We start from the raw sequence: 22,485 nt of genomic DNA on the forward strand, positions 1-22,485 counted from the left end.
ATTTGAATTAACGATTGAAGATACTTATTCATCATTTTTTATGCAGTTTCACACCCCAATATATTTCATTTAAAAGGAGCAAAAGAGCTTCTCATGAGAACTTAACAATCCCATTGACATGTTTCATATTCAGCCGCGTATTTTGCGAATAACATTTGGGAGTACGAAAACAAAAACTTCACTCCCAACTTCAAGTTCACCTCAACTCTGCCAGACTATCTTTCACTTTCAGACAAGCTGCCAGGGGTATTTGAAGAGGGAGGGGAAAAAACTGCAGGGAGGAACAATTCCCCAAACCAAAGCAGCACAGAAACACTGTTATTGAACGCCACACCTCAAACTCCCGTCTCTGTGGGTCGTCCACCTGGGAGCGCAAGCGTGAGTGAATATTAATCAGCCGAATGGTTTCGAAGCAGAGATGGGAATCGAACAGAGAGTTCAGGATCGTGCGCGCAGTAATTAACAATGAATCCACACCTGCCTCCAGCGGGTTGGGCACATTTGGTGCAAATTGAAGGGTCACTGACTGGTGTCCTTGGGAGAAAATAGTTGAAAATGGCCACATATGATTGCCTCCCACCGAATCACACAGGTTGGTGATTAAAAAGGCCGAAACTCGCTCGGTTGCAGTCATCCCTGAAATTGGACGGATATCAAGGTAATGCTGCGACTCACAGGGCTGTAGAGTCCGACTATTATTGTTATTTTAAAATCAATAGGCTTTTTTTTTAAATTTTTTTTTTAAGGCGTTGCTCTTGGGGTTGGGGGCGTGTGTGACGTGTGTCTCGTAGATGCTGAACTGTAACTATTTCTCTCTACTGCTGCTGCCGCCGTGTCATCTGAGGTGAGCCTCAGCCTGAAGGGGAATTTACTACTGTTTGCTTTTGTGAGGCTTTCCTAATGTACAGTCAAGGCTTTGTTCCACTGCCACACTACAAGGGAACCAACAGGACTGTGGTGCTTCAGCAAAACAAAGAACCCATCCTGTACCTTTGTTCTTCAGCATTAGAGACCACATAGACCTGCACCTTTAATACCTATTTCAAGAAGATAGAAAGGAAACACATAAAAGCACCTCTGATTCACAGCATGTGGGCTCAGGAGAGCAAATGCGATAGCTAAATATATATAGCATAAATATACTGTATATATTCTCCAGTATCTGTGGCTGCAGTGTGACACTAATACTGTAAACACAACATTACATCTGAAAATGGTGGGAAGAGCTGTCAGAGCTGTCCACCACAATTTGTTTTGCTAAAGTGAATAAACAGGGCCCGCCCACACTTTCTCAGTTATTGTCTTGCCTTTTCCATGTCAGAACAGTCAGAACCTCTCATCTCGCACGCGTCTCGGTGACAGCACAGTTTAGCATGCCTCGCGAGCTATAACGTCGCCGCCACTGTCACCGCGGCTTCCCCTCAAAGAGACGTGAAAAGTGAAGGAGAGATGAGATTCTGCAGGCAGAGCACGAGAGAAGAGGAGGCAGTGGAACTTTAATGAATCCTCTGACGGCTTCTCTCACATCTTCTATACCTACAGCCCTCGTGCAACACTGTGCAAAGAGAAATCCCAGGTGGTAGCAAATGCATAAAAGCAAATTATTCCGTCTTTGACTTTACCACAAACAACGTTCACCCTCATTTCCTGCAAACCTGATGCATAAACCTTTTCTTAATGGGTCTGTCTGGCAGACTGTAGCAGGTGCTGTGCTGTAATGCATTTTTGGATAAAAATACCCACCAAATGACAAAGGTTATGTTAAGTTATGTTACGGGAGCAGCACATTATCCTGCATCAAATAACAGCTCCTCGGCACTTGTTAATTTCCAACCACTGACATTGAAGCTTGATTGTGCTCTATTTAGTGGAGAGTGGTGGCTGCCTTTAATTCACATAGATCCTCAGAGCTGGAGGGGTTCACACTGCAGAACTTCTTTTTCCTTTGTTGTTGAACCATGTCCATATTATTGACACTAAGGATTGATTTAAAAGTACCATATAGAGGAGAACATAAAGGTGAGATTTTTATTTATTTATTATAAAGCAGGTCTAGGTTCAATAATAATACTGTGAAAATATCAAAGCCTCGGTCCACAGAGAAATACACGCAGCCTGTATTCAGAAACTGAGCCCTAAAACGAGCTGTCAGGACTTCTGTAACTTTGTGATGTCACAACGAGACAGTCACCGCTATCAGCCATGTCCCAAGCCCCGCCCACTTGGACCTACTGTCCAACCTTCCAGGATTTGGTCCTGAAATCTGCTATATTTTTATTCAGTCACTCAGAAAACAGTCAGCCAGTCAGAAGAGAGGCTCAGAGCCTCCTCTCTTCTGATTGGCTCACCGACCTGTTGTTACTAGAGCTCCAGAGAGAAGCTGGAGAGAGGAGGTGTAGAACTACATTGAGATTATTTTTGGTTCTTAAAACCACAAATATATCTTCTTATGGATATCAATAACAACAAGTAAAAACACTGGAAAGGTCGGGTCATGCCTTCATATGCATTTTTATTTTTGCATTTATTTCATTTTAGACAAATAGTGACTGCTGTCAGCAAATATATATTTGTACCAGTCTTGCTAATGAACACAAACATGCAAATTTGTACCCTAATGTAAGTTTCATAAAGTGGGTGGGTGAAATTATTAAATCTACTTGCAGCATGTTTGTCTACAAAATGTGAACAAAATAATAATAATCTGACATTTTCATATTCAATTTTGGTTTTCCCTTCATCCCATATGTAGCTTATGAAACAGATGTGGAGCTCCCAACAGCAGATGATCTGAGCCACCCACAGGAGCTCAAACTTCAGCATTTAATGTAAGAAAAAGATGGAAATGGGAGCACAGAAATACAACAGAAAAGATGAATGTCATCAGTCTAAGTGAATGTGGCTCTTAAAGTACATGTTCTCAGTCTGGTCTTAAACCCAGTTCTATTCTCTGCTGTTGAGCACGTTGCTATGTCCATGATGCTGTGTGTAAGAAGCTGGTGTGGGATTACAGGTAACTGCAGGCGTTATCTCTCCACCGGCAGCTGTAGTCGTGTTCCCTCTCAGCTTCGCAGTGTGACGCCTGTTTTAGGGGGAAGTGGGTGGGAAACCTCTGTGGGGAAATGTTGGCGTGTGTGTAGGTGGTAAGATGTAGGTTATCTGAAAGTGGAATCATGGTTAAATCCAGAGGATGAGCAATATCTCCTCTCACTCGTGTGGTATACAATGTGGAAGGCTGGATGTGAGGTCCTGCTGTGGAGTATGTAGCGGTGCACCAAGCAGCCTGCTGGCATTATTGTTTAAATTAGCACTACAGAGCCGGCACTGCACAACAGAAACATGTCGCTTCTTCTACATCTCAGCCACCAGGCGGCTCCAAAATCAGATGACTCCTCTGCTCACTTTTCTTATAATTGAAGTAGTCAAAGAGACACTCATTGATGATGATGAAGTGAGATTTTAGGAAATTTGGGGATTATTACAAATAACAACATTTGTGTCAATATGAAAACTTTCTGACATGGACAGCACAATAACAAATGTTGGAATTATGACAAATATTAAACAATTTTTTTCAGGTCTGTGGACACAACAACACAATTCTTTTTGAAATTACAAAAAAAAATAGAATTTTGTTCATATTAGTAAAGTTGTGGATTGATATGTATTTTGAGACTTTTAAGGGCACAAAAACAAATGTTAGATTTCTGACAAGAACGACAACAACAAAAAAATTGCATTGCTGTAACAAATTTGAGATTAAAAGAACATTACAGCATATTTTGGGATTACAAAAACTAATTTGAAGGCAGCCATGACAGATTTTTTATGGGCACTGTAACAAATTGACATAAGAGTCACGATGTGATATCATTGTTGTAGGTTGGTTGTTACTGATTTATTAACCTTACAAACCTTCCTATATGAAACCTAGTTTTGTTCTGAACTGAATGAAACAGACTGAACTTAGACTGAAACTGAAGCTTTTATGCTGAACTAACTGAAAACAAAGTGAGAAACAAACTACACATTTCCGTTGTGCTGTCACTTTAACATATAGGGAATAAGTAATGCAGTAATTAATTCATGTCTGTCTAACTGTCTCTGCTTAATTATGTGTGTTTTGGACTCACTGACTGACATTTACAGCGTATAAACACCCATCATGTCCGATACTGCAGAGATGATATGTGAACATGGTTTAAATAAACCTGTAGATGATGTTGAACTTAATAAATCAAAATGTTCTTCATATATAGCATTTTTACTGTATTATTCATGGGTGAGTCATGACTGGCAGGCGTATCTGCTACAGCATTATTTATCGTAATCCACGGTACATTAAAGGCTGAGGACGGCATGTGATTTCCCAGGCTCTTTAATAAGCTGTCACTGCCTTTCCCACTTGAAGTCTGAAATTCCACAGCCTGTTTACAAGCGAAATTAAATACATAGAGATACGCAGAGACATTGCATTGCTCAAGTGGACAGAAATACAAATTCTTTGTACATCTCTTTTGAATAAGAAGTGGAGAAAGGAACAGATAGAGAAGAGTGAGAGAGAGAGACAGAGACAGACACAGAGAGAGAGAGAGAGAGAGAGAGAGAGAGAGAGGCAGACAGTGTGGAAAAGAGAAAAAGGAGGACGGCTTAATCAAAAGGTGGAAAAAAAAAAAAAACTGCCCACGCTGTGTGCAAAGGCTTTCTCATCCAGCACACTTTAATGAACAAGTGGCTCAAGGTACTTTCAGTGAGTTCCTGCAAGGAACACACACACACACACACACACACACTTACACACACATTCAGATAAATGTTGCCTATTCAATTAGACAGACACCTCTAAATTGGCGCCTGTGGTAGAGTGGGCAAGAGAGAGAGAGAGAGAGAGCATCTTGAGAGAGGAGAGACAGAGGTGGCGAGTGCTGATGCTAACAGCATGGGGCTTGAGGGACGGAGCTCAGTTTCTGGGCTGTCAGCAGCTGCCAGGGGGATCAGGTCTGCACAGGTCCACTAGCCAGACAGCCAGGATTTGAAAGGGAACAAGCCCGGCTATTTCTAGCAATCAAAAGGCACCCAAACGGAGAGAGAAAAAGCACGAGGACAAGGAGTGGTGATAAGACGTCCCCTGCAGCCAGGCTGTACACAGGTGATTCAGCTGTAGCTTTCTTCACTGAGAGGAATTGAGATTAATGGGCAGAAGGAAAAGAGGTGACGGTGTGAATGCAGCCACAGTCATATCAGCGTGATCCGAAAATGATCAAGATCTGCTGACCCGAAATATTCACACTGTGTAGCTCTCTTTCAGCATATTCTAGCAACCGGCCTGTGTTTAGCCTGTGATCCTGCAGGAACCACATCCTGCACTTCTGACTACTGCTGCAGTCAAATCTGATGTCATCGGTTCATTTGGGCAAAAGACACACCCTGTATGTCGAATCTTGTCACTGCAAGGATTCAACCAAAACGTGAAACATTTACACGACATTGCTTAATTTTGTTTGTTTTTTTATTTATGCAATTTTTCTCTGAAAAAACACAATCAGTGTAGAAGGATGTTTGCCAATTTTACCAATTATTGTAATTTCCACATAAAACAACCCAAATAATATGAAATTCTGAATAACCAATCAGTTTCTTTTACAGTTTATTTGTCATTTTTACTACAATCTTTTTGCAAAATAACACAAATTGTCACAAATTTTAATGCAATTTCTGGAAAAGCTGCGCTAGATTCGATAAATTTTAAAATGACCACAATTTTTAAAAGGACCTATTTGTAAGTTTTGCTATTGCTTCATAGCCAGCATTAGCATTAACAACTGTTCACTTACTAGTCTTGCCAAGACCTTCAGCCATTGCTGCGTTCACTCTACCCTTTGAGCGGCGCTACTTCTTCAGGGGAGGCTGGAGGCTACAGTGACTCGGTATCGGAAAGTGACGAGATGGTCTGGCCAGACTGGAGCTAGCTGATTAGCAGATGGTGCCTGCGGGTCCGAAGCAAAAAGGAGGAATCATTTATTTTCACTATACTTCCATCCCTAAGTAACACAAATGACAGAATGTATGACCATTTTTGTTATGGGCTTCAAACACTTTATGTAGTAAAACATCTTAAGGCAAAAATCTTATCAGACGGGGGGTCAGTGGTCTAACTTCTGTCGGTTTAGGGGTAGGACTACTGGTATAGAGCACACTGCAATATGATGGTGCAGCTGAAGGCAGATCCACTTGTTAAAACTTCTAAACAAACTTTTTAGAATTCAATAGTGGCAATCTTTCACACTTCAGTGCTATCATCCGCTGCGTCCTTAATTTGAACATTCTTTAACATTCGTTTGAAATGTTTACCCCTTAAGCCAGTGCTAAAAACATGCCGTTTTTTTTTTTTTTTGCTGTTTTACTAACCTGTCTCCACTGAAGAGAAGCCCTTGTTGAAAGTTTAATCCACTTGTATGCCCCCCCTGGCTCTCTCACTGCAGCCTTTTTTGGTGAAATGTGAAAACATGGCTAAAATATTACAAAGCTGAGATTAAAAAAAAAGAAGAAAAAGAAGATGACGGGAGGGGGGGGGGGTTGCATTTGCAAAGAGTCTTCCACTCAGCTGTCGTTTGTAGTATTGCAGTTTGCTAATCCTAAGGAAAAGGAGGGTAATTGATAACAACTGGGGTTCATTGTAGCAGTGACAGTATTGGGCCCATAATATCTTCACATGAATGCTAATAATAAAGAAAAAAGGGAGCACGGAGATGAGTGGGAGGATAAACTACTGAGTGGGCGTTTGGAGGAGTAGATATAATATGATTAGTGTAATGGAGGCATTCATGCATAAATTGAAGTCTTCAATTTCAGAAAGTTCAGCTCCGATGTGCTCGCAGAGCTATTGTTTGTCATCATTATTATTGTGTTTTTATCATTAAACAAGCCCGTCATCCTGCACCGCTGTTCAAACTGAGCTCTGTTTTCAAGACTTGGACTCAAACACAATATACACACACACACACACACACACACACACTGAGTACCACACATGCTGTTTTTGTTCCGGAGCGTGGCTCCCTGGGGGCTCCTCCAGGGCTGTTCAGAGAGATAGCGGGGACCCTCTCCACATACTCTCTCCCCCACTGTCTGACCTTTACAAAACACAAGTCAGAAAATGTGTGGCATTTTCCTCTAATCATCTGCACCTAAACACATGAGAAATGATGCCGTGCCTCAATTAAGGCATCCCGCCGCCCCATGAGAAATGATTCACTTTTCTTCAATGGCGGTCGTTATCTAACCCGGAGGTTTTATTGCTCTCAGCAGCACTTTCTTAGCTTTCTCTCATATGATTCACCATATAGTTATCTACAGTATATTCCTGCTGTAACCCTTCACACGACTGTTTATGCTTTACGTTCCGTAATCCACTGTTTACTTGTGGTTGCATTCTGCAGTTGTACACCTGACTTTACATGCTTTACATGCCCGTCTCTTTCAAATGGCTTCCTGTGTCCTCTAGTCAATACACTTCTCATTTCGTCTGTGCTGAAATCTTAAAAGCTGCAGCTCAAGGAACACACAGACTGAGAAACTCCTAAGTAAATCCTTTCAATATGCCCTGTGTCTAGGTGAGGTATTCGCCCCTCTTCTGAATCACAACTACTGAGATGGGAAAGCCACTCAGAAGTAGATTTTTCTGCCTGACTTTTCCCAAGGACATATTGCTGCATTCTCTGTCTGTATCAAATGATAAACAGTGAACTGAACAAAGAAATCTTTCAATAAAATGTCTTCTTCTTTTGTTGAGCGGGAACAGAAATAATCATCTGAGTGAAGACATTTCAATGTGAGACGCTGTTAAATTCAAATTTTTTTTCAAATTCTACCTTATTTACCAAGTAGGGATCTTCAGTTTTGCAAGGAGAACTGACATCGATCCAACTGAGACATCTTTTATTTTTTTTGAGGGAGAACTTTCCAAGAAAGCAACATCAGCAGTAACTCGACAAGTAGCAGCAACAACAAACACTGTCCACACAAGGTAATAACTTCACCAATTAGAGGTCAGCAAAGAGAGATCTTTAGCTGCTGCTAAAGGTCCCATATTGTATTAAGTGAGATCTCCTTTTTTTTCAACTATGCCCAAGCCCAGCCCACTTTGCAGGGTTTGGTTTCTCTGAGTGTTTACCTGAAATCTGCTATATTTTTAGTCAATTAGAAAACGGTCAGACAGACTAAAGTTGTGGGCGGTAAAACCAAAACACTTTGTGATGCTGAAGGAAACTGCAGTCTGATGATAATTCTCCGCACGTTCGTCACCACGAGTGACCCCGTTCACATTGCACTTAGTCATTTGATCCATTGTTGATATAAAAATATTGATTAGTGCAGCTTTAAAGCTTTAAAGGTTGTTATCTGGCTTACACAGTATATAGGCACTTTTCCAAACTTGGTTCTGCAGATTGCAGTTTGGTGAAACCGTTATCTCCAGTTATCTCCAGTTATCTCCAGAAAGGAGGAAAAGCTGCATCCATGTATGAGCTGCCATGTGATGTGGAGCCTACAGTTACAGTAAGACACACACAACAGCTCCTTGCCTGTTTTATGGATATGGTTGTTTGGTAAACACCTGCTCAAGCAGAGATTCACCTACATTCCCAATTAGATTGCATGACTTTGTGTTATTTGGCCCTGCCTCTGCTGCGCGTTTCCCCTTGGGCCTGTGCACAAATAACTGTGAGTAGAATTCTTACCCTCTGCATAGCAGAGAGACAGATGGTCAGTTCTTTCTTCCCCAGGTTTTTCTTTGTGCTTGGATCAAAGCTATGAATGACCCAAGTAACTTTTTCCACAGGAGACCAGTGTTTATCACTTGGAAGCTACCTTTTCCTTCCGATTTGTGTGAAATGTGGCTCCAAAAACTGAAAGTGGCTGTGAAAAGACGGAAAAGCTAGAGGGAGAACTGTGGAAAAAGAGCTTATCGTACAAGATAAAACATGCTTATTGCAGCATGTTTTGCCACAGCTCTCTCTTCTGCACAAAGTACATGAGGAGTTATGTTTTTGTTCTGGTCGGCCTGTTGTTCAGTGTTGTACAGTCAATCAGCCTTACGTCATGGAACATGTTTGGCTGCCATCCCTCTTTTTACTTAGCAGATGAGAAAGGTGGAGTGTGGTGGCTTCTTCCTGTTTGACCTGTTGTCAGACTTTGTCCCTTTTTACAGCCTGTATGAATCTGAACAGTACTCGGGTATTGTGAGTCTGGCTCAATGCCAGAAACCTCTAACAGCTTTACCTGCCATTCCACTAATCACTGAAGCTGTAACAAATGAATGGACTCTTTACGATTCGGTAAGCATGAATATACGCTCAAATGATGACACTCAAAGATGAGAGGCTGAGCCTACAGAGCTCCTTGAGAGGACCTCTAAATGTGTTTTTGAGTATTTCTTGTTGAGCACCTTTCAGGCCACAAGAGTGCAGGGCACACAAACATGCTGCGATCATTTAGAAGTAAAACAATATTCATCATTATGCAGCCAAAATATTATGCTGCAGGCGCCATAAAGCTGATAAATAATATGTTTTTAATTGACAGTTTCAAAAATACAAAGTGACCCGTAGATGCTAAAAGTATTTAAATCATAATGTGAAACAATTATTAATGCTAACAGTCACTAAACGTTGTGTAACTTAACCAAACTGCAGTCAAAAGTCCACAGGCAGGAATCAGGAATTAAAGCCGCAGGCTAACAGGCTAACAGGCTAACAAACTTCAAGTCGACTGTCTGACAATAGCACATAAAAGGCATCTGGTGAGTCCTGAAGTTCTTTTGTGTATTCTGCAGTTTGGAATGAACAGGAAGTGTCAAGAGATGACTAGTCTTGATGAGACCTGGTGTCAGGCTCGAGTCTAAAAGGTGTAGTCATGAATGTATTAAAAGAGCTGGATATGGCGCCACCATTACCCCAGTGGTCACTCGCAGTACTGCAGCAAAATTATCTCCTATGTTCCACAAAGTATTTTCCCCACAGACCATCATTATAAAAGAGAGATCTGTAAAACTGTTGATAGGATACCTCAAATTGTAAACAAGGTCATTTCTAAATTTAAAGGACCAGTGCGCAGGATTTAGGGAGCTCTACTGGCAGAACTGGAATACAGTCTAATATTCATGACAATGTTTTCATTAGTATACAATCACCTGAATGAGCTCCTCAAATCTACACAAGGAGCAGGCCCTCGTCCACGGAGTCCACCATGTTTCTACAGTAGCCCAGAATGGACAAACTAAACACTGGCTCTAGAGAAGGCCAAGTAGGGTTCTCCTACATTTGGAAAGGGAGGGTTGAGGATTTGATATTATTATGATATTTAATCTAAAAATACCCCCAAAAAGTTTTTTTCTGAAACCAGATATGTATATTTGTGGATTTTAAATAATGTTTGCTTTTTTTTTGTATGGCTAAAAGTGTACCACTGCCACTGCATGACTCAAGTCAAATACCCATTTAGACTTAAATAAATCTTCCTATGTAAAACAATTTTTTTATTTATTGTTTTTAAAGAGAAAGGATTATACCTCCCATTGGCACAACTTTAAATATTGCATGATGGAGTCAAAGAGAGCTGGGAAAGCCTTGCCTTTGGAAACCACATTCTTTGATTTGTTACCTCCAGGGGCAAAGAGTTATTAAAAAACATGTATAATTCATATTCAGCTAAGTGGTATTGAAAGCATACATGTGTCTTATAATAATATTTGTGTTCATCATTAGCACGCCACAGGGGGGCTGTTGCTTAACTACACGCTCCCCATATGTATTTAGTTAAGTTCTCTGATTAAGAACAGGATTTTGAGAGGTTAATTTGAACTTTAAATTAAAGAACCCAAATCCATTCTTCACTGAACAACAATGTTGGAGATCTTTTTTCCACTCAGCCCAGACAGTGATTAACCCAAACGATTCCCCTCCTCTTGGATCTTATAATTGATTCATTAAACTGGTTTCTCCTTTATACCTGCACCGTCGCCTCCATCGCCTCCTGCCTTTGTATATAAGACGCAAGCAAGAGGATCTGATAGTATAAATAGATTCTCCTTTATGTACTCGGCAGGGATAACGTCAGTCCTAATGAGACAGAGGAGAGAGATGGAGAGTGTTTTGCATCTGGTGTTTGTCTGTGCTCCAGAGTGGCGGAGTGTTTTGTGTATATGTGTGTGTGTGTGTTTGCCGAAGCACACAAGGAGTCACTGAAGGTCCATCGATTTGTGGCCAGTATTGGCTTTCCTCCTCCACTCCCCTCACCAGGAACCCACAGCTGTTTGTCTGGATCAATGAGGCAAATGGAGGGTTTGATAGGACTAATTCTCACTGGCTCATGAGCCGCACTGACCACTGGATGCTTCTGAAGTTCAAGTAACCCCCCACGCTGAGAGGTTCAAACACATTCACTTTCTTCTGTTGCAATCTAAGCTCTGGGTGGGTGGGGGGTGGACTCCATTAGACTTTGACATTTACACTGTAGTCATAACGGTCATGTCACAATAACTATTTGGTTAGGCTTCAGAAAACATCGTGATGCGACTTACTTCCTCGGCATTAGACGAGCTTTGTTGTCATGGTTACAAGAATAACAGTGTAGTCAACTACGTCGAACAGTCATAGACAATAGAAATAACATACACTGCATCACATCACAAGGGAACACTGCTAGAACTACTTGGTTACGTTTAGGAAGAGATCATGATTCGCGTTTAAATAAGTACTTCCTCAACATTAGATCTTTGTTGTCATGGTTACAGTATGAACCGCTGGTCCTGATCTCAATGAGATCTGTTTAAATAAAGGTTTTAACAATAACAACAACAATAATAATAATAATAATAATAATAAAACAGCATGTTTCACACACATGTGAATAGAAGGAAAATAGTCTGGCTTGTAAATATATATCAAATCTAACTGGTTCAAAGTTTGACTATAAAGTGTGGGAGACTCAGAAAGTTTTGTAGTTATTTCTTTTTCAACTGATGTGTATCCCTGAATTTGTGATTATGTCCCAGGTTATCAGTTGACCTGCAATTTGAACAGTGGCCACCCAGAGCCTACAGCTCTTCTTTGCTGTTTGTTGTGCTCGAAAAACCACTGAACCTTTCTAAAAAATTCACAAACGTATACTCTTGGTCTACAACTTCCCAGGCATTAAATGACTTTCTTTTATTTGAAGAGCCTCACTCCAGGTATGGCAATATCCTGCACCAAATATCTCCCTCAGAATCTGGGGACAGGTTGAGCGGTGATTGATGACTTTTTTCCCACCTGTGCCCGGTGACTTGGGTATCAGCTTTAGCACAACATTGAAATATGTCTGAGAATTTTACAAAATGCATCAGTATCTCACTTGAAAAAAAAAAAAAAACACATCTGCAAGACACAACACTGCTTCTAGGTGATGAAGAATTGTATTGAAACTCCTTTTTCCTTCAGTCAAATTAAAGGGAGTGTGAGTCATGATAGTAAAGAGGCTGATTCGTGGTCTGGTTGCCAGGGGGGCTGAGACCTGTAGTGTGGAGCTGTAGGTGAATCCGACTGTGAGAACATTTGTGGTAAAAGCACAAGTGGATGTCCTTTAAGTTGGCAATCCCCCTGCGCCTCTTATCAAAGTGTTGCACAGGCAGCACACACGCCTGCTTGAATGATAGTCTAATGCTCCGACCCACTCAGTCATCCACTGTAGGCGCTGTCATGCTCCGGAAATGGGAGCTACATGGACTTCCATTTAATTTATTGACCTCGAGGGAAGAGGGGGAGAAACCTGTCGTCTGGCATGGCTACAGAGGAAATGGTTAATGCGGTTTAATTCCAAGTCTTATTTCTTTCTTTAAACTACTGTATGGAGTGCTCATTCAAAGTCATCAACACCCGTCTCCTTTGATGCCTGCACAGCACCAAGAGCCCATCACTCTGGAAAAGACTTTCTTATCTTTACAAAGGCCACAATGCCTTTTTCTTGGAAAATGATCCTTATCGTTACGCTTTCATTGGGTCTTCTCTCTGAAACTCTTAGAACTCATTGTACGCACTTCTTACGGTTGGGATTCAATGATTTTTTTAAAAATTTTATGTTTTTTAATGTTATGGAAGTGAATGGTTTGGAATCTCTTAAAGAGAGTCGACATAAAAACTGGGAGATGGAGTTTGAAGTATTTAATCAAAGCAGGGTTTGTCTGCGCCGCCACAGTCAGAAAAGTAAAAAAAATCAATCATGTAAATCAAATGACTTTTCCTGGCAGACAAAGTACAGGCGCTTCTGTAAGGCTAATTATGAGCTTCTGAAGACATTAAAATCCTAGATAAAATGTACTTCTATAACATCTAACAATTAAATATAAGGTGTGAATACCTGATGTAACTTTAAGAGGCTTTCACTGTCCTCCACACAGACAGATTTAACTTATACAGGGTCTTAAACGGGTGAAGCAAGTTCATCACACAATGGGATGGAGAGCTCAGAGCCAGCTCATGATTAATTAAAAATGACAAATGGATATTATTTTCCTGCCAGGCTCAACCTTTACACGAGCATTTGAGCACAGACGAGCATTTTTTTGGCGTCAAACACTTATTGTAATTGTCTCAGTCTCATTCTGTCTTTCCTCTCCGAGAGCGTTGTCTGCTGGAGGATTTCTCACAGAGAAATCTGTCACGGAGGAGTCAGGATAGCCGAAAGGGAGTAGGTTTACTGCCATAATTTCATCCCAGTGCGTTAGGCGGGTTGTGCAGTGACAGTAACGGCTTTCTGCTGATCCAGAACCAGCTGGAGGATCAAATAACGAGGGAAAATCTGATGCACGATATGGGAGAACTGGTTTTGATTTGGAAAACCTTAAACCGGCTAAATTTGGCATCTGAAATGTGAGGTGCTGTGTGCAAATAATGGTCAACAAAGAGAGAGAGAAACCCAAGGAAATATTTATTTTATTATCTTGATATTCTTGTACAGTGGGAATATTATAATAATGGATGCCACCCCAGCTGTCTTGCTCTTTTCGTGCTTGAAGGCAGCAGGTGCAATCGTTTCCTCAGCAGATTTTGTGCAGTGCAGTTCAGCCTCCAGTGTGTCTTTACTACTGGGTTCTTAAGTTCTTCTTTCTTACATCTTACTCCTTAATTTAGGATGCACACATCCAACTTTTCTCTCCCAATACTTCAACACTGATCAGATACCAGTGATCTCTTTTCCCATAATCTAAAATTAGTATATTCCACTGTTATGGTAAAGGTTGATAGAAGGCCAGGAGTGCTCCACAGTGCTACCAGTGGTGGAACCTTTAATAAGACTCTCAGAAAACAATCTAAATTTAGCGGTTCCCAACGTTTTCTTCTTCTTCAAGGACAGTAGCCTTGATAGGCTATGCCTTCTTTTTGGGGCTGTAACACAAGAATTAAAACTCTGTTAAACTCACCTTCTTTATCAGACCACAGGAGGTGGACAAGAGTTTTGACAAATCCAATCTAACTGGTGTGGGGACTGTATCTACCCGTGACAAGATCTCAGAGATTGACGGCGAATACACCCGTAACTGACAGTGTAGTGGCGCCGCAGACAATCAAAATGTTGATATTGGAATCCAGCACAGTGGAAATGACACAAGACGAGACATGGAAATTCCCCAAGCTATTTCTCTTTGTCTCATGAGACTTGGAGGCAACTATTGCTTTTTCTCTTCTCGCTCCCTGTTCTATCAAACAGCCGAATGTGTCAAGTTCTTGTTCTAGATTTTTTTAGTGAGTGCTCAAAAGTTCTGAGTTCTCAAAGTAGTTTTGAAATGTAAGAAATTATTAATTGACAGTGAAGTAGACAAGTCAGGCTGTTCACTTGCACTGAGCAAGACACACTGATGAAGAAAGCTCTGTCTCTCTTTCAGAATGAATGGACAGAAGCAATGGACGAGTGTGGCTGTGATGGCGCTCCTGGTGCTAACGGTGATGGCAGCTGAAGGAGGCAAAGCAGAGAAACAAGGTGAATCTTGCAAACCAACAGCAAATTTGTTTGATGAAGGAAAATCACTTTGTCATTTTACCTCTTCAACATACATTAAAACAGGTCTTTTCCTCTGTGGAGTGGCACACAGTGCCATCTCTCCCTACAGGCTGCACCGTTAACAGCGTCTCTTTTAACAACTTATTTAACTAGACACAACTTTTAAAAAATATATGAAAGTAATAAAGCAAAAAAAAAAAAATGCCTGTGGGCTTAAAGTAATTTGTGTCCTTTGAGAAAAAAAGGAAAAATAAGTCAGATAAATCCCTCTTGGGTAAAGAAAACAACATTTAGCCTAATTTAAATTCAAGGGAAAAAGTTCATTTGCATTGGAAATTAGTGCAAGCACCTAAGCCCATTACAACTGCCTTGACATAATATGAAAGTCCAAAGTAAGTACTTTTATAGACATTGCATATGATGTAGCACTTTTCATTTCTGGTTTTAATAAAAACTAAAATTCGCTGAATATGTCACACTTGTGTGTCGAAAATGAAAGTCTCACACACCTGACCTGGACTTGATTGAGACCGTCCCTGAGTACAAAGCAGGTTGTTATGACCCATAGTTACGTTTTGTTGCTAGGCGACATCTAGTGGCCATAGTAACGTAGAATGAAGACGGACAATGTCCGTGTTAGGAGGAGGTTTGGGTGGAAAGTAATATGACACAGGAGAGAGGCGTTTGGATCCCATGTTAAAGTAGCAGTTTATGTTGGGTATTATCGTAACCATGACAACAAAGACCGTCTTAATGTTGAGGAAGTACTTATTTTAACCAAAACCACAATCTTTTCCTAAACCTAACCAAACCAAACCATGACTGTTATTATAGTAACCATGGTGACGAGGGTCCGGTACGCCTTCTTCCACAGGGGCGCTGTTTCAGTAGACAGTCCTACGAGTCGTATCAGAGGATGATAAACACAACATATGGTTGTTCAGGTTGGAGGAGTTGTTGAGTTGACCGGTGTGAGACTTGACCCAATACTCCTTACAGACCTGTCCAGACCCTTGAAAGGAAAAAACAAAAAAACGTCTTACCCGTTTGCCAGGTGTTAAAGTGTGTGTTTGGTTGTACAGGAAAGAAGGAGCGCAAGTCGGACTGCGGGGAGTGGCAGTGGAGCGTATGCGTAGCCAATGAAGGGGACTGTGGACTCGGCACCAGGGAGGGAACGCGCACCGGCACTGACTGCAAGCAGACCATCAAGACCCAACGCTGCAAGATCCCCTGCAACTGGAAGAAGAAGTTCGGAGGTGAGGGAGGAATGTTCAGGCTGGAATTTACCAGATATTTCTTAGTACATGACCAATCGAAAAGGTCTACTTTCATGTAGTATTTATATAATCCACATCAACTAAAAGAGCAAGAGAACTGCCCCCCTTTCTGTCATCTGCACGACTCCCATCCATCTCAGCCCACACCTCCACATGATGTATGGTAGCTTGTCATTCACGCAAACAAAGCTCCCATTTTCACAATGGGAATGAGAAAGCTTGCTAATTAGAGGTACAACAGAAATGTCTTACATTGTCATTGAGAACACTGGAATTATGCTTTGCCATTTGCTTTTTTTTTGGGTGCGCGGCGGGGCGGCGCGGGGCTTGACTGTGGGCAGCTTTCACAGTCGAAACGTCTTGCATTGACAAGCCTGAGGGACTTTTGTTCCCCCCAGTAAGGCCTGTCAGGCACAGAGCCTGCTGCTCTGCAATGAGCCTGTCACGAGTGATGAACTCACTGCAGGAAATAATGGTCCCGCTAACTGGCTATATAGATTATAGCAGCAAAAGTTTGGGAGAAGAGGAAATAAGTTACATTCCTGTGGTCTTAAAACTGTGGAAAGTTACTTGAGGAAAGAAAAGAAAATGGCAAAAGATGAAGATCACTGCAAACACAGAGTCAGTGTCTTTTATTTTGGAATTCTTCCAATTAAAGATAAATGACTACTGTAACATTTGGTTACTCACACTCAACAAAATGCATTAGAATTAGTGTGAAAAGACCCTGAAATTTAACCCTGTCAGCTAAACCTGGATTCAGATATGATGCTCAGTAAAAATGTCTATCATTGATGTTAAGACTATTTTGTGAGTAGATTTGAAGGCTAAGTATCAGTAGGTAACATATTGCACTATGGAACAACATCATGTGGCTTTAGGTACTATTGCGAGGAGTGTGAAGAACTTGGAATAAAGCAGTTCTGAGATCTGGAGCCAGAAAGATTTGCCATCCCATTTGGCAAAACTGTTACATCTTATTAAAATATTAAACCCCAAATGATTCTGAAAAACTAAACAAGTGAAAACTAGGTTAACAGTGGTTTAAGTTTGCAGCACATGGCCCAAATTGTTTTTTTTGTTTTTTTTGCAATGTTTAAGTACTACACAACAATGCAGAGTGAGACATGGAGTGTAAATGTTGTGCTTAAAATAGGAAGGTGATGATGATGATGATTTAGAGTCAGGGTTTCCAGCAGCATGACCCAGAAAAGAGGACAACTCTGTGGGGCAGGTTAGGTGGGTAAGAAATACAACAACTAATGTGTTTCTATACAATAAACCACAGAAATAATCATATGGAGCGCTAGAGACACAAAGAAGTAAAGCAAGGGAATGTTTTAATATTATGGTGCTTACCATACGTAGGTAAAAACCCAGCTGATACTGACCAATTGACAGCTACTCACAATAGACCTTTTCTTTTTTTTTTTCTTTTCTTTTTCCAGGGGAACCAGTGGAGAACCAGAGTGATGATGTTTTATTCACAAAAAAATGATAGATGTAGACATGTGACACATCCACAATCCATCTGACCCCTATTTCACCCTCATTCAGTTTTATGGATTACAATCCATAAGAAATTTTCAGCTTTAACCCCATCCTCCTCAAAGGCCTTAAAGGAGCTACCTGCCAGTTATCAGCTATTGCTACATGGCTAACGTTAGCAATTAACAGCTGTTTACTTACCGGTCTTGCCAAGGGCTTCAGCTATCATTGTGTTTATAATACAAGAGATTATAATTCGCCCTCTGAGCAGCACTACCTCTTCAGGGCAGACTGGACGCTACAGTGAGGCGGTATCGGAAAGTGACGATATGTCGGGGCTAGCTAGTTAACACGCTAACTTCAGAAGAAGAAAAGAAGTAATAGCATTGTTTGAAGTTTGATGCTGAACTGAAAACGTTTCTTCTAGAGTGGGAAGTAAATAGCTGTTAATGCTAATGTTAGCAATAGCAAAAATCTTGAACAAATTCTTGAAGGCACTTCAAGGATCTTGTGATTGATCAGATGTTTTTCCAAACATAAAGACATCAGACACATGGGAATCTGCTTGGGTGTAGGGTCGCTGATGAGTGGGTGTGTTCACACTTGTACAAGCATTTCTTTTACCTACTTGTATGTGACACCTTAAAGAGGACATGGGCTGCCTGCCAAATCCCCAGGAGCCAGCAAGGAAGCTCTCTCTCAGAGACAAATTATAGGAATGGAGGCGTAGGGGTTTGAAAGTTGGATGCTGAGGACTCCCTGTGGGATTCCTGCAACAATGGCCCTGTCACTCCCTCTCACCGCTCTCCGTCCCTCCTCTCCTCAACCCTTCCTCCCACTCTTCTCTCCTGTGATGAGTACCCTAGGATCTCAGAGGCAGTGACAATGGGGTCCGACGCTTTTCATGTGAGAGGAAGCTGACGAATGAGTGTCACAGCCTCCAGGGAGCGCGGCTGGAGTGGCAACAAAATAATGGGAGGGAGATATGAGAGACACGGACATACAGCACACAAACACACACTTGCGCACACGCACATGCTTTTTCAAAACAGATTTCTATAACATACTATACATCAGCCACTGTAGCTATTTTCCAGAGCAATCTTGCATCCTCAGGGGTTGAGTTTAAGGTGAATTTAATATCAAATGAAAGCACATGTGAAATTTATTTGAGTTGCTGCGGAAAGTGCTTTCATGACTCTGCTCCTAAGATTGTATCTGTCTGTTATTTCCAGGCTGAGCAGCAGCCGGGCAGTTTTTGATTACATTCATCTGTTAGCAAGTTTCATCATATAGGAAATATAAGATCAAAACAATGAATTGCCATCTGTTCCCGTAGGCGAAAAGCCATAAAGCTCGTGACGAGGCTTTAGCAGAACTCAATTTGTTGATCTTGGACACTTTCTATTGATAGGAAGGAGATAATAGCCAAGTAAATTATAACCGCTCATCAAACAGCCATTCAGACTCACAACTCCTCAGGCTCAAGGGACTTGTTCCACTGACTGATTGCATTTGACTGCTCTTTTAAAAACAAATACAGAAGCTGTTGTGTGTCATTTTACAGGTGTTCTGCTTGATCGGCCCTTTTACCATGCCTCCTTCGTGCCTACTTCACCAAACAAAAGCAACTAATGAAGTATCTGATTCCCTTGTGCGCTGCAGGGGAATGCAAGTACGACTTCCAGGCGTGGGGGGAGTGCGATCTGGCGACGGGCAAGAAGAACAGGACGGGCGTGCTGAAGCGAGCGCTCATGGACGCGACCTGCGCCGCCACCGTCACAGCCACCAAGCCTTGTGGGAAAATCCCCAAGACCAAGCTGCAAGGTAAGCTGAGCAGGATAAATCATCACCAGATAAAGTGTAACTCTCGCCGGACATGTTGAGCCTGTCAGCAGCAGCGAGGTACACTGGGAGTCTTGTTGATGAATCACCATGTCTTTAAAAAATGTGGCAGGAGGTTCTCTGCACTGAATCAAAAGGATGATATTTTACTGCTCAGAGGCAAAATTTTAAACAGATACTGGCACTGCTGTCTTCAGACTGCTAAACAGCTCTGGCCAAGTTACTTAAATTAGCCTGCTAATTATAGCTACATTGCTCACTGAAAAAGTAATTACATAAAATCCACACCCACACGTTGCATATTCTGTATTTAACACACATAGAAATGGAAAATGAGACGCGTGGTTTAAACAAGCAGCCAGCCTCTGTTTTGGAAGCAGCGACATTATGAAATTTCCTGCCACGAAGGTTCTCTCAATCAAAACAATACAAGTAGACAAGAGTTTGGTCACATCATGAAGTAGCATGGGATCACTGCAATGAGCTACTCCCAGTTTGGTTTCCTTCAGTGTCAATTCAGGAGGTTTTTACCAAGAGCCAAATTATCCACAAACGTCTCCTCCTCTCCACAACAAACGGCCCAGGTGATTTAATCTACTAAAATACTGAGTAAAGTACTTTCAAGTTAAAAATCAGTGTTTCTCTGATGCTGTTTGGAGAACTCAAGAAGTGTCAGAGGGGCCGGGAGCCGAGCTGCTGCCGATGTTTGCTCAGCTTGTTTCTCTGATAACTGAAGTCCCAGTGGTGCGATGACTAAAATCCTTCATTCGGTCAAAAAATATTTAGGTAGAAATAACCAAGATGTAAGAATGTGGGTTAAATTTGGATAAAAAGTTAATGTTGGCGACCACAACGCCGACGCATACGTAAAGGCCACTGACTGGCGACTAAATGATCAGTTATCTCTATTAAAACTATAGATTTTTCTAGGTTTGAAATGTCATCAAAACACAATTTTTGAATGGTCTGTGTTTCCATTGAGTGATGTTATACGAACAGAGCTGGGTTTTCTCCCCTTGCAATATCGTTCCAATTCAACATGGCGGCAGATTTCCAGCATCTGCTAAGTGTTGGGACAGCGATTTTGATTGCATCCACCACAATCGCAGTTACCAGGAGTCGCACTTGTTTTTGGTTGAGGCTAACCACCTCCCAACATGTTCCTGCGCCAAGAAACAATATATCGTCCAGACTCTCCCCTGTACGCACACACACAACTCCCGCTAACGCAGTGAAAAAGCCGACCCCCAAACCGTCAAAGCAACAGAGCAAAACTTATTCAATTAATGTAACCACTGAATAGTGTATAAGGGATTACACTTTGAAATTCAGACTGAAAAAGTAATCAAGTAATTAGCGTAATGCGTTTCTGACTCGTCTGGCCAGTGCGTTTGGAGAACTGTCATGTTTCCTTTGTGTGGCCTGAGGGAGAGGCCTTCTTCTGCCAAACACATTGGCACAGTAACATTTATTAAAGGAATCAAGCACACCATCCTGAACTGTTGCTGTTGCTGTTGTTCTGAAAACTCAATAAAATTTTAATGAAATCAAATTCACTCAGGAGAAGCCAGAGAATTTTACAACCCAAAGTTGAAGTTCAATCCAACAGGAAGAAGTTAGAGTCGTGCACGGCCCTGGTAATGTAAGTTACACAGATTTTGGAGTGGTTTGAAAGCTGGAAACATTTGTATTTACACTCACATGACATCAGATTGGTTTGGATCAAAAGCAGAAACAAACTGATGATTTGAGAGAGGAATATTTTCCAGCAAATTATTGCAAACAGTTTCCTGGAAGGTTGGATTAGTTGGTTTGTTTAATTCATTCTAGCTGAAGGGATGTTTACCGGTTGGATGTCTGTGTTTCTCAAGCTGAACTGCTGATCTTCCCCCTGACAACCTTGTATATCTTGTGTCACTTTGTTTGTTTCTTTTTTTAAACACAGGCAAAAAAAAGAAAGAAACAGAAATAACATAACCTGAATTTCATTTTAATTAGGACAAATTACCATCTGTGTATATATATATATATATATATATATAGATGATGCACAGTGGGGTCCAAAAATCTGAGACCACGTTCCCGTTCGTTCGTATATGAGAGCGAACTTCTATCTTCTTTGCGATAATTGCTGTGTAAGTTCAGTAATTTTTTTTATCTACATCTCAGACTGATTGCATCTTCACTAAATCCAACAAACCCTCGCAAATGATTTAATCTCAGACAGTGCCGGCTGCGATTCACATTCATATTCAACCCACCATCAGCGGGATGGAAATCCACCTACTTAAGTGCCAAGCTGAAGTGGTGAGTGACAGTGTTAAAGCAGGGGTGAATAGGTTAACTCACTATTCAGCTGTAATTACATGCTTTTACCTCTCCTCAGTCATGTCGAAGTCACCGAAGTCAGGGTTTTTANACATGTTGAGCCTGTCAGCAGCAGCGAGGTACACTGGGAGTCTTGTTGATGAATCACCATGTCTTTAAAAAATGTGGCAGGAGGTTCTCTGCACTGAATCAAAAGGATGATATTTTACTGCTCAGAGGCAAAATTTTAAACAGATACTGGCACTGCTGTCTTCAGACTGCTAAACAGCTCTGGCCAAGTTACTTAAATTAGCCTGCTAATTATAGCTACATTGCTCACTGAAAAAGTAATTACATAAAATCCACACCCACACGTTGCATATTCTGTATTTAACACACATAGAAATGGAAAATGAGACGCGTGGTTTAAACAAGCAGCCAGCCTCTGTTTTGGAAGCAGCGACATTATGAAATTTCCTGCCACGAAGGTTCTCTCAATCAAAACAATACAAGTAGACAAGAGTTTGGTCACATC

At 41.3% G+C, this 22,485-nt stretch overlaps 1 protein-coding gene across 1 annotated transcript in view; it reads left to right on the forward strand.

The window, feature by feature from the left end:
- The window catches only part of ptn (pleiotrophin), a 54,197-nt gene that overhangs the window by 15,161 nt on the left and 16,551 nt on the right, over nucleotides 1-22,485 (forward strand). The window contains exons 2-4 of the mRNA XM_022749259.1: nucleotides 14,918-15,012; nucleotides 16,116-16,289; nucleotides 19,464-19,625. Of these exons, the coding sequence (XP_022604980.1) occupies nucleotides 14,919-15,012; nucleotides 16,116-16,289; nucleotides 19,464-19,625 (430 nt within the window). The 5' untranslated portion in view covers nucleotide 14,918. The remainder of the gene's footprint in view (nucleotides 1-14,917; nucleotides 15,013-16,115; nucleotides 16,290-19,463; nucleotides 19,626-22,485) is intronic.

This window comes from Seriola dumerili, unplaced genomic scaffold (genome assembly GCF_002260705.1).
Source record: "Seriola dumerili isolate Sdu_G_001 unplaced genomic scaffold, Sdu_1.0 BDQW01000138.1, whole genome shotgun sequence".
Taxonomy (NCBI): domain Eukaryota; kingdom Metazoa; phylum Chordata; class Actinopteri; order Carangiformes; family Carangidae; genus Seriola; species Seriola dumerili.